This window comes from Lactuca serriola, chromosome 2 (genome assembly GCF_051521515.1).
Source record: "Lactuca serriola cultivar US96UC23 chromosome 2, Lser_US96UC23_V15, whole genome shotgun sequence".
In the NCBI taxonomy this organism is placed as follows: Eukaryota; Viridiplantae; Streptophyta; class Magnoliopsida; order Asterales; family Asteraceae; genus Lactuca; species Lactuca serriola.
In genome coordinates this window covers 191,287,774-191,301,483 of record NC_136409.1, presented here as the reverse complement: position 1 = coordinate 191,301,483, position 13,710 = coordinate 191,287,774, and the positions used below count along the sequence as shown (strand labels likewise).

Genomic DNA, 13,710 nt, shown 5'->3' with positions numbered 1-13,710 from the left:
GACTTATCCGTTTCTCGAGGAAGTTTCAACGATGTAACGGGTAGTTCGAATTGTCACTCAACAATACTAACTAAGGGGACTTAATGAGTTATATACCTAATTACCAAGGTATGTACCTCCAGACTAGAATGCCGACGTATGGTCTTCCGAACCATATGTTATTAAACCGGACCAGCCGAAGGAAACAAGGTCAGAAGCACGAGTCCGAACAATAAAGCAAGCGTTGAGTACAAGTAACGAATACACAGCTAATAACATTGACAACATACAGGTCGTATAGTACTCCAGTCTACTAACGACTCATCGGCACCAACTCATATGACTAATGACCTCTCCTTTGTACTATTCTTATATGTTTAGTAAGGCAAGCATTTATAAGGATTAGACCCTCGTCTGCACAATGCATCTCGGGTCGCTGATTCCGAGATGAACCTGTATAAAAAGGAACCTCGATAGGTCGGCTAAGGTACGAAAACACCACAAAACATTTACGATCATATTTTCTCTCATGACCTCACTTTATCATCGGAGCGTTCTCCCGGGAACTATCCCGGTGAACGTCTTACTTGTGTGTTGTTATCTCAGGATTTGTACCTAGAAGCATCTTCAAGTCGTTAGGATCATCGTGGACCGAAATCCGGATACGCATCACTACAAAGTCTATATAAAAATTGAAAAATAAATATTTTTTTGTTTATATGAATAAAAAAATCAAAGAAAATTATATTTTTTTTAAGATTCATGTTTGATATCAAAACAAAATTATATTTAAAAATTTCTTACTAAGAGTTTATAATATATGATATATAACAAACATTTAAAAGAAGTATCTGAAAACAAAAATGTTCACTTCTTAATTTTTATAAAAACATAGAGTTATTTAAACAAAACGTAGGCAATCTTAACAACAAAAAATTACTTACTAAAATAGTAAGATGAATACTCTTTCATTTACTTTTTGAAATTTGAAGAAAAAATCACATTAAATTTTATAAAAAATAATATGTCTTAAACTTAAAATATAAACATTGAAAAAACTTATTTAATTTCTTTTTCAAACATACTAATTTAATGAGTACAAGTATCTTTTAAATTTTCGTAATCTATAAAGATTTCTCTGTTGTTTATAACAAAAATAAAAACGTAAAAAATATAATTTTTCATTTAATGTTTCACGAGAATTCTCATTTTCTAGAAAATTAAATTTTTAAAAACTTTGATTTTCCAAATAAAAAAACACAAACAAAAAAGGGTTACAGGTAAAAACGAATCGGAGGGTATGACATGTGGCTCCAAGAAGGAACAAAGACACAAGGTTTTTTTTATGTTTTTTATTTTATTTTTTTTATTTTTTGAAAACTTCTCAAAAAAATACTAAATAATAAATAAATAAACAATGTGTAAAGATATTTTATACAAATAAATTTTGGTAACTACTTCCATGTTTATTATTTTGAGTTGACTTCAATATAACGAAATTACAATATCGCATAGATTTTATTTAATAAAAATATATATGATTTAAAAATAAACAAAAAAGTCATTGCATGCTCAATTTAATAGTAAGTTCAGGGCACCTACCTTCAATTTCATTTGTCCCTCAAATGTCAAACCCTATTTTGCTTTATTTACAGAATAATTTTTCATAGAGAATTGAGAGGTTTGCATTCAAACTCATCTATTTACATTATCTTACTAAGGGTGCTTGGAGTCGAGCGCAAGAGCCGCGGGTTAGGCGAGGTACCTTTTGTTCGCCGACATAACAGTTCCGCTACCGTACGGTTCCATCTTTATGTGGATTCGATGGTTTTCCTAAACCACACACCCGACCCTCTCTTTTGCTCTTTCTATTTGTACTCTATGCATCCAAATTAGTACAAAAGTCTATATGTTATAATATATAGATTTTTAGGTTAGAGGATTCATGTCAATTTATTTCTTTTATTTATTTATTTACAAGTTTATAATCAAAACCACAATTATAAAATTAATTAAACTTTCATATTAAAAAATAAAAATTATTAATCAATTATTTTAAATAAATTATTACTTAAAATATATTCTTTTAGTTATATAAAAATATAATCGTTGATTTAAATAAATATGTGAAGTTATATCACTTTATAATATGTATTAATTTTAGAGAAAATGACAAAAATAGCCAATTATACTAATTGCATTACAAAAATAGCCAAAAAAAATCGGGATTACATATTTAGCCACCCATTTCGCAGATGAGAAGGTTCCATCTGCGAAATGGGCATCTCATCTGCGAATGTACAAGTGCCTGAAGCACAACTGTGCTTCAGGCACTTGTACATTCGCAGATGAGAATTTTTTTTTTTTTTTAATTTTTTCGGTATAAATAGGGGTAATTTCGCAGATGGAATAGGTCCCATCTGCAAAATCCTCTGATCCTATCTGCGAAATGATGCAATTTTTTTTAATTTTTTTTTTTTTTTTTTTTTTTTTTTAAGGTTGACTACGAAATGAATTGGTTTGACTACGAAATGGGCTTTGCTATATAAAAACTTTTGTAGAAAAAATATCATTTTGGTTGTTATTTGGTTTGTGAAATACTCTCTATCTCTACAATTTGCTCAAAAAATGATTGAATATTTGGTTTGTCTTGTAACCGGTGGGAGATGGCAAGTTAATGGAACTAATCTGGAATACATATGTCCACAGGGAGGTATTTCTGAACTTGCTTTGATATTTTCTGAGTATATTAGTTATAGTGATTTTGTATCTATAGTAAGAAGCAAAATTGGTTTGTTAGACAAATATAGAATTAGTCTTCGTTTCCACCATCCTGAATTAAATTATTATATAGCTATAGTTGAAGACGTGGATGTTAGAATGTTGATAAACGTAATCAAATGTAGTGGAGGAAGGGCTGTGAAAGTGTTTGTGGTGGTTGATGAAGTTGAGGAGGTTAATGGGGGCGGTGAAATTGGAAACGAAGTTGTTGGTAATTTATGCAGTTTTAAAGGGAGCAACGATCCGATAGGTACTTTCAATACTCCTAGTGTACCTCAGTTTCACAGTGTTGCTGAAAATGTTAATGTTAGTTATTCACCTATTCAATATGTGGATCCCGAGAATTACAAGTATGTTGGTGATGATGATGTTGGTACATATCTTAATCATGTTGGTGGTCGTTGTGATGATGTTGCCGAACAAGAAGTTAAACTTATGAATAGGCGTGTAGTAGATAAAACTAAAAAGAAAAAAAACTCAATTCAAAAAAATGAAAAAAAATCATGTTTACGGGCATTATGTTGATGTTGGTGATGTATGTTTAGATATAACCGAGCTACAAAGTAATTCCGATAGAGATGAGTTGGGTGATGAAGTTAAAGCTAAGTATCCCGATAACCTTTTTTACGGTATGCCCCCTGTACCAGCATGGCCAGTTGATAATAATGAAGATATCCCAACACAGATGGTAGACATTAATCTTCAAAAGATTCAATGTGAGAGTATATTTAAAAACAAAGAACTTTTAAAGAGGTGTATTGGTAAAAAATGTCTTCTAGAAGGTTTCCAGACGAGGACAAGTAGATCCACCAAATCAAGGTATGAAGCTGTGTGTGTTTCGAAAAATTGTTCTTGGTTACTAAGAGCAAAAGCAATTAAAAATACTGATGGACTTTTCCAAGTGAATAAATTTGTTGATGTACACACATGTTCTTCAACATTGTTGCAACCTAATCATCGACAAGCAAACAAATATGTTTTGGGTGAATATGTTGCTAATGTTTTGGCTGAAGACTATAGTAGAGTTTATCGGGGAAAAGAAATTGTTAATGATATGAATGCTCAATTGAATATCAATATCTCATACCATCAGGCATGGCGTGCGAAGCAATATGCATTGTTGTCGTTAAGGGGTACGAAAGAGGATTCTTTTACCAAACTTCCGGCGTATTGTCACAACTTGGCCAAACATAATACGGGTACTGTCACACATATTAAAACAGATGCTGATGATCAGTTTGAGTTTTTGTACGTCGCACTCGGTTGCTCAGTTAGTATTATCATGTTCTAATTTTTTTTTAATATTTATTTTGGTGTATTTGAATAGATATACAATGTATTGTAGGTACGAGCTTTTGTCAATTTTTGTAAGCCGACCCTAGTAGTAGATGGAGCTCACCTAAAGGGCGAGTTCAAAGGTACCATGCTACTTGCAGTTACTAAGGACGGACAAAATCAAATATTACCGGTTGCATATGGTATATGCAAAAATGAGTGTACTGATTCTTGGACATGGTTTTTTCAAAAACTACGTGATTGCATAGGAAATATGCAGGAGCTTACAATTATATCTGATAGGTCTCCATCTATAGCAACATCCGTTGCCAACATTTTTCCTCACGCTCATCATGGAATATGTGGTGTCCATTTGTATTTCAACATAGTATCTAGATTCGGCAAGAGTAAGACGGTTAAAGGAATTTTTTGGGAGGCGTGTAGGGCGTACACAGTTGATGCTTTTGATGCTGCCATGGATGTTATGAAAAAGACAAAAGAACCAGTATGGGAGTACTTAAAAGTATAAATCCAGAAACCTGGTCAAGGGCACATTTTAAAGGGAACCGATACAATCTTATGTCGTCCAACAGTGCGGAGTCTATAAATGCATTATCTAGACACGCACGTAAGGTGCCAATACTTATGTTGATTGATTTTTTTCGTGCTACAATGCAACAATGGTGGTTTCAAAGACGTAACTTTGCAGGTATTACGTAAATTTGTAATATTAATGTTTTATTAGTTTCGATGTTATTGATTTTAACTTCTTCATTTTGGCTGTTTTTTTAGCGGAAGCAACAACAACACTTACCCCTTGGGCGGATGAAGTTGTAAAAGAAAACAAGAAAATTTTTACCAAATGGGATGTTCGCATGATCTCAAATATGAAATGCGAGGTCAAAAAGGGGGCACAAAATGTGATTGTTGATTTTCAACATATGACATGTACATGTAGGCATTGGCAACTTGATGTGATACCTTGTGGTCATGTCATAAGATGTTTAACAGTGAACAATTACCAAGACTGCTCGAGGTTTGCATTAAATGCTTACTTTACCGAAACACTGAGGAAAACATATGAGGAATCAATAAACCCTCTGCCGAAGCCATCCGAATGGGAGATCCCCGATGATTTGATGATTGTTAAGCCACCTATAATGGATAAACGTCAGCCAGGCAGGCCAAGAAACACAGACCGCATTCCATCCCAAGGCGAGGGTCCAATTATAAAAGAGTGTTCTACATGTGGTCAACTAGGACACACGAGAAATAATTGTACTGGAAGGGCGTCTGGTAGCAGAGCAGGTCACATAATTTCTACTGCAGAAATGGCATATAATATTGGTGGTTCAGCGGGTTGCTCACAAACCCATAACGCTGATTTTGATATAAAACAACCTTGAAATTAAGAGTAATGACGAGTTGTTAGCTTATTATGTATTGTAATATTTTTATTAACTCTTACAAGACATTGCTATGCTTTCATATTTTAGTTAAGTTTGTTGATTATAACAATGAATGAAGCCTTTATATTATAAAATATAGTTTGCAGATTTATTTTAACAGTTACAACATGTTATTTAAAAAAAACAACAAACGATCCTTTGGCAACCTAATCTGTTTCATGATAATATTACAACAACTTTATAACTAATTTTTAAACTCAGGGAACTGCAACGGGTACTTCTCTTTCTCCATTGTTATATAGTCATCCCTAATTCTCATTTTGTCTTCGAAACGATCCTTTTTTACCATAATGTGTATCAACTGCTCATCCTTCTCAGCAAGCCGTTTTTCAGTCGTTTTGATTGCCTTCTTACTCTTTTTTATCCAATCTTTATGCTCTTTGATTTTGTTTTTATTGAGGTCAATCCATTCTTCAGCTTGTTTGCATTCCGAACCTATATCATTAGCAAGTTGAGTGAGAAGTCGGGATGACTCTTTGTCCTCTTCTTGTTGTGCTTCAGTCTTCTTTAATTCTTCAAAATTTTCATGTGACATATATGACCCGGCTGAAGAGGGTGTAAAAAAAGGGTCTACCGAATCACAGTAGTAACAATCTACTTCGTTGCATGAGCAAATTTCGAATTTGTGTGAGGAACTCATAATAAAATCGATGTTGTATTAAACTGGAGCAATAAGTGGTATTTATACATACTAGACAGTAATGAGAAGTCCAACTTTGAAATGACTAGACAGTAATGACAAGTCACTGTAGTAACCTGCACATCCCAGTGGGTCCCTTTAGTGACAAGAGATAAATGACAGTTTGACATGACAAAACACTGCATAAAGCTGAAATTCGTAGTCCAAATATAACCATTTCGTAGTCAAAGTATTATTTCATAGTCTATTTATTTATATAAATAGATGTTTAAGATCTATAAACCAAACACCCAAATCACCTAAACGAAACGAATTCCCATTATTAGAAATGTCGTCGAATGCAGCAATTTCTTCGAATGAAGTACCTGGTTCCAATTCTGAAAGGCCATGGACGACAAACGAGGTGTTAGTTCTAACACGGTGCTGGCTAAGTGTTAAGGATGGTGAACCGTTACTTGCTCCCCCGCATTGCCTAATTGGTGATGAATGGAGTCGCATCACATCTTTGTTTAACCATGAGATGGGAAAAGGGCAAAAAAGAGAAAAATCAGATGTTGTTACTAAGTGGACGGATGTAAAGGAGGAAGTGACATGGTTCAATCGAGCATGTAGTTATGCGAAACGTAACAATGTTCGTTGTCGTGACGAAGAAGAGTTCTTGGAAGTTGTTACAGAGTTTTACATCTTTGAGCATGAAGGCAGAGACTTCGAATATGAGGAAGTTTGGAAGGTTGTTAGAGATAAACAGTATTTCAAGTAGACCGCTCTAATTTGTGTTAAGAATAAGCCATGGACTTGTGTTTTACGTTAATGCTTTGATCGTATTATGTCGTTTTTTTCATGTAATTGTTGTGATGTTTTAATGGTTCATGGAATCTTGTTACTAATGTATTCTAATATATTTGTTACTAAACTAAAATATATTTTAAACATATGAAATACATACGAATTACATACGAAATACATGAAAATAACCTAGTACTCACATAATAAACTAAAATAGATTTTAAACAAACGAAATACATACGAAATACATAAGAAATACATGAAAATAACCTAGTACATGAAAATAACCTAGTACTCAAATAATAAACTAAAATAGATTTTAAACAAACAGGATATATTTCAAAATATTCCAAGGGGCTTCAAACTGGAATTCCAACCCGTTACTTAATGACTTGTATTCCTCCTTAGCAGCTTCCAAGATGACATCCTCAGTAGCATTTAAACGGGTGTCGTCAATTTTGGTATAAAGATCGTTGAATAATAGAACTTCGGTTTTCATTTCATACCATCTTGCTAAGATGTCTAGTTCGTCACGATCGTTTCTTGTAGCCATTCGGTTTTCAGCATTGAAAATATTTGTTAGACGGCTCCAAAACATTGGATCATTCAACTTGCTTGTCTCGTACACATGAATATAAGCATGTGTAAGAACCAAGAACTCTTCATTGCTCCATGATATAGAAGTCATTTGGATTGAAACAAAGAGGGTAGAATCTAAAAAACAATATTTGAACAACTATATTGGTTAATTTAATAACGTTTTGCATGTAACTTAGGGTCAATTTATAGTAGTTTCTACACAAAATCGCAGTCCAAACTTCTAATATGTCTGCAATTCATAGTCAAAATTAACTGACGAATGCAGTGTACTATACTTATAACACAACAGATCACTGTTCGAGTTGACAATTCATCCCCGGTTGAATGACAACACAATACATTGCTGTTTGAGTTGACAACTCATTGCACCAGGAAAGTAAGGAGTCGTTATAAATAGATTTCAATATCCGTTGTAATTGTATTCTATTACTTCCCTCCTTGCAATTATGGACTCACCACGTATATGGAGGAACGCAGAGGAGGTCGCTTTGGTTCAAGCTTGGATTACAACTGTAGAGGTGGATTTTCCACCGGGTCCCCCACAAGTTCGTGCCGGATCATTTTGGTCTCGTGTCTGTCATTTGTTTCACCATTTAATGAACCGCACTCAATATCGAAGAAGAAGAGATGTCAAAGCGAAGTTTCTGGATATGAAAATGAAGGTGAAACAATTTCAACGTATTTATAACGAGTTGGATAACGAACATGCAAATACGGATGAAGACATTCTACGGCAGGTGGCTTTGGAACTATACCGCTTTCAATACGATGGTAGCGAGTTTACCCACTTAGATGCATGGAATGTTTTAAAGAATGTCCCTTATTTTTAATATGCATGTTGGTTAAGTTAATTGTTTTTCGTTATTTAAGTTGCTTGTTGTTGTATGTGTCTAGTCGTTACTATTTAATAAACGTCCATTTCTTTTAATGTATGTTGTTCCCTCAATAGCCAATATTTAGAAAGCAATAACATAAAACCGGGGTACATAAATAACTAACACATAATACGACATAAAAAATAAACTGGGTACATGGATAACTAATACGTAACACAGCAGTAAAATAAAAACGGAGTACATAAAAAACTAATACATAATACTACATAAAACATAAATGTGCTACATGAATAACTACTGCATTGAGGGAGGTAACAGGACCACCGTTTCATTTGGTATTTCCCAATTCTCATATGATGGTATACCATTCACCAACTCAGATCCATATGCAACTCGATACACATAATTAGTGAACTTGTATTCAACCATTCTCTGAATGGACTCAGATGTACGGGTTCTTAGACATGCTATAGCGTGGCCACATGGTATACCGCTTTTTGCCATTTACCACAACTACATACCCTTCGTTCAAGTTGTACGTTGCTGGTGGAAAAAGTGTCATGGACTTCAAATGTATCCCCATACAAACGTTTTGCATTACAATTGTAAGACTTGCTGAGACTTTTTTGAACCTTACTCTCAACGTAAGGGGTCAACCCACCAGACAACCTCCCTGTAAAATTTGATATTTTAATAAAAATAGCATGACAATAAAAAAAAACAAAATATAACAATCTCCCTTACCAGCCAGTTCGGCCCGTTCAGCATACTTTGATTTTATCGACGTGGTGGTTAACTCAATTATCGTTGTTATAGGAAACTCACGTGAGGATATAATTTGCAAAATTTCAGGGACGTCAATCGATTTAACATTGTAACGTATTTTTGGGAAAAATGCTCTTGTCCATTTTGAAATCGGTATATCGTCAATCCAGTAAATTGGACTCATAAGCAAGGTACAGAAAGGTGGTTGCCTACATGTACTTTGCAACCTTTCGAACACAAGTAAAAATCATCAACGCTATATGCATTGCATGACTTCCAAAACAACGATTCGACTTCCGTATTGTTATGTCCGATAGACTCACGTATCTTTCGAGCTATATCTTTAGGACAATATCCATGATAGGAATCCGGGTAGGCACTGTCAACACCAAAGTCTATGTTATCACACATGTTGCTTATGAAACCAACCTCTGTGTCCTCACCTAAACAATCTCTTAACCTCATCATGAACCATCTCCATGATTCTTCACACTGTAAGGTTCCCAAACCAAGTGCTAAGAGTAGTGGCTCATGATTTCCATCTAAAGCCACTGCGAAGTACATTGTTGTCAGAAAGCTCCCAAGAAGGGGTAAATAACCCACATATATATATCAGCGGTATCATGCACCTAAGGAAGGTACGAATCTACATAAAAACGAAGACATATTAGTGTTATGTAAGAACTAATCGACATACATTACCATGAAATATTGTATAACTCAATAAAAGAAGTATGTTATACCACGCAACCTAAAGCCACAAAACAGAATTGAAAGCGGTTGTTATCGGTTTTCTTAATGGCTGTGAAGGTATTAGGATTTGTTCTTTGAAGGTTATGCAAGAAAATTGGTAGTTGAGAAAAGGTTCTTTGGCTGTGACTACTCATTTTCAATACCGATAATTGTGCTCTACAATGATCACACAAATGGAATTATAAATAGAAGATATTGTATCTCTACTGATCAAAATTCATAGTTTAACCCTTTAAATTCGTAGTTGAACATTTTGAATTCATAGTCAAACCAGTTCATTTCATAGTCAAATTTCACTGACCGACATGACAATACTACAGAATGTACTTGTCTGCATTTCATAGTTGAACATTTTGAATTCATAGTCAAACCAGTTCATTTCATAGTCAAATTTCACTGACCGACATGACAATACTACAGAATGTACTTGTCTGCATTTCATAGTTGACCTTTTTGAATTCATAGTCAAACCAGTTCATTTCATAGTCAAATTTCACTGACCGACATGACAATACTACAGAATGTACTTGTCTGCATTCCATAGTTGAACTTTTTGAATTCATAGTCAAACCAGTTTATTTCATAGTCAAAAAGAATTGTCCGTAATATGATTTATTCTATAAATGGGTGTCACTCATTATGAAAAAATTTAACTAAGAAAGTAACTCTGATTTAAAAGAATAAGAAGGCTAATGGCATACTGCAATTGTGGGGGAGAACGTATCGTTAGGATTTCGGGTACAGCTAAAAACCCAGGAAGATTGTTCTACGCTTGCCCGTATTTGGTATCATGTTCTTACCGTCATTTAAATTTAAACCCTCGTGTTTACATGACACAAATTTATTTTCTTATTGTGGATATTAAATTAGCAGGGACCAAAATGCGGGTTTATCAGTTGGGTTGATGAAGAGAAGGACCAATCTTCTATGGTAATAGCTAAAGTAGCTAACTCTAATAAGCTCTTTCAATCAGAAAATAAGAAGGTAAAGATAGCGTTGGTTTGTAGTTGGGTGTTGTTCTTGGCAGTTCTTGTTTACAAGTTGTAAGCTTTTCAATATTGTTTTTATGGTTTTGAAGTTGTTAGGTCAATAAATTGTTGTATTTGTAACGTTAAAACAAATGTTGTGGTCGTTCTTATGTTGAATTTATTGATAAGTAATTAGTAGGTCATTAAATTGTTGTAATTGTCGTAACGTTTTTTGTCATCCGTTGAGTAAACTCTAAAGATAAACTAATAATGAAATCCAACATTAATTTGTATATACATTTATATAATCCAACTACAGAGGAGAAAGACTAGACCCCCAAATAATTTTTGCCATCCGGAGACGGAACTCTAAAGCTGCGTTCTTTGGGTCAATAAGAACACGTATTGGTTGACCTGAAACCAATTGCTCCATAAACATACAAAGAAAAACACCGCAATCTCCTAAATGACTACTTTGTTGGGGAACGTTTTCTTCATAAATGAATTGCATATTCAATGGAATCCTTGGGATGTTCCTCCGCGCCCAATACTTAATCTTGTCCAAATAATTTGCCACCCGACGTTCAAATTTGGAAAAGATTCCTTCGGATTGGAATTTTTCATAAGCACCTCTACCAAGACTGTCATAAATATGCACTTCCATTGACGCTAATCGTAGTTCCCCAAATAGCCAATGATTAGGGGATGAATGAATCGGCAATAAGACCTGTATAAGGATCAGAAAATAAAATTATGTTTATTTACATCACAATACAAAAACATAACAAAAAAACCATATTATTTTCAATATAAACTATTAAGTTTACCGTATCAACATCCCACCAAGCAACCATGAAGTTGGGGTATGTAGCAATACCAGCCATAAACGCCCTCCAGTCCTGTCCTTCTTCCAAAGCATGAGAAACAAAAAAATTTGGAGGCATTATTGTATGTCGGTCGCTCTCAAACCGTCTCTCCATCAAAACTCGGTACCAAATGGTTATATGCTGCACACATGATACTTTTGTTATTGACTAAAAAACAATTAACTTTTAAAAGAATTAATTAACAATTTATTTACCGCTGACTCCAACCATCCGTCGTGTGTATGCCCAAACAATGAGCTCCAAAAATCTCTATCTAACACGAAATTAAACAAACGATGCTGCACATCGTATGAATGCAATACATAATTTTGGATGACATCCTCACCGCCTGCTACGTAAGGTTGCAGGCGCAACATGGAGAAGTCATGAGCAACACCAAAAACTGGAGGAGGAACGGGGCTTGTTGATTTCATACCAACCTTCTTTTTTGTTCTTCTTTTTTGTTTCGGTGTCGTGTGCAACTAAAAACAATATTCAAATGTTTAAATGTATATCTTTCAGATAATTCACATAAACATAAAAAATCATCAGTTTATAAATAAAACGAATACCTCGGTGTAAGGAGTGCATAAAAATTGTGATGGTTTTCGACTCCTAGGTTTATCGGGTGTAACTTCTTTGTCATCATCATCATCATGAAAATAATCTACATTTCCCATTATTATAAGTTCGTCTTCATCCGGCACATCATCATCAAATTTGTTCCCTGCATTGTCATTCCTCTCCTCCCACTCCTACATTAAAGATAATACTTTATACTTAATAACGAAATACACATAATTTAATAACCAATAATATCTAAATAAACAAAATATTAATATTAATGTAACTATATAATAACCTCTTTAACTTCACTATAATCGTTTACATCAAACACATCATCATCAAATTTGTTCCCCGCATACTGATTACTCTCCTCCAACACCTACATTAAAAATATAACTTTTTACTTAATAACGAAAGACACTTTATTAAAAAGTAATTATTAAAATTGTAAAGGTAACATCTATAACAACCTTGTCGTCTTGAGTATCACCAAAAACATTTTGAGTTGTATTGTTTTTATTCATCACTTCATCTTGCACAACCTATATTTTCAAATATAAAATATGAACACAGGTATTCATATATGTTAATAAAATTTAATAAATAATGTAGCGTGTAACTAACCTGTTCATCATAATTTCTTTGTGACACTGTCGGTTCCTCAAAAATAATGTCGTTCCAAAATTGTTCATTATTCACTTCTTCATAAAAAACCTCTGTAGGTTTTTGTTGATTCATAAACACATGCTGCTCCAGTGCATGTACCCATTTCAACAACTCGTCTAGCTTGTGTTTCCCACTGCCCCGACCTCTACCATGAGAGCGATCACTGGACGACATACTAGAAGAAGATTCGTCTTGTCTCCTAAAATGGTCCCGTACTGGGGATGGAACTGCTTTCCCTTCACCATATACATACTCTTGAAATGACATATAATAAAAAGATGTCATCTCACCATCACCCGGTAACATGTTTTGTCTTGGTGGTAGCCCCTCCTAAAAAATTAAACATATTAAAAATGCATATAAAACTATAATAATCAACTTTATTAATAATAAACGAAATATTTTTAAACCTGCATCTTTGACCAAATCTTGTTCACGTCAACCCATTTCAATTTTTTTGTTCCGCTCCATCTTTTCATCCGAGGCAAGTCTTTATTTTTTCTCAATGCAAATTCACATGCACGAACAGCCGGAATCATCTCATATATCCATATCTACAATTTTGTACAATAACAGTAATAAAAGTTAAAATTAAAATAAAAAATATAACAATAAAACAATTTAAATATAATAAAATTTTTATACCCTAATTGGAGCCGTAAATCCTGAGACGGAATACTTTAAAGTTTGACCACGCTCAAGAAGTGATAAATAATGATGTATCTTATTCCACGTATCCTTAAGGTCAACATAAGTAAA

At 33.9% G+C, this 13,710-nt stretch overlaps 1 protein-coding gene across 1 annotated transcript; it reads right to left on the bottom strand.

Annotated features, from left to right (window-relative positions):
• Positions 1 to 11,165: 11,165 nt before the first annotated feature.
• LOC145089888 (uncharacterized) lies at positions 11,166 to 13,023 on the bottom strand. Its single transcript, XM_079028276.1, has 6 exons — positions 12,910 to 13,023; positions 12,581 to 12,664; positions 12,291 to 12,473; positions 11,934 to 12,200; positions 11,680 to 11,859; positions 11,166 to 11,579 (listed from the first exon to the last, which is right to left on the bottom strand). The coding sequence occupies exons 1-6, from the start codon at positions 13,021 to 13,023 to the stop codon at positions 11,166 to 11,168; spliced, it is 1,242 nt and encodes a 413-aa protein (XP_078884402.1).
• Positions 13,024 to 13,710: the final 687 nt, after the last annotated feature.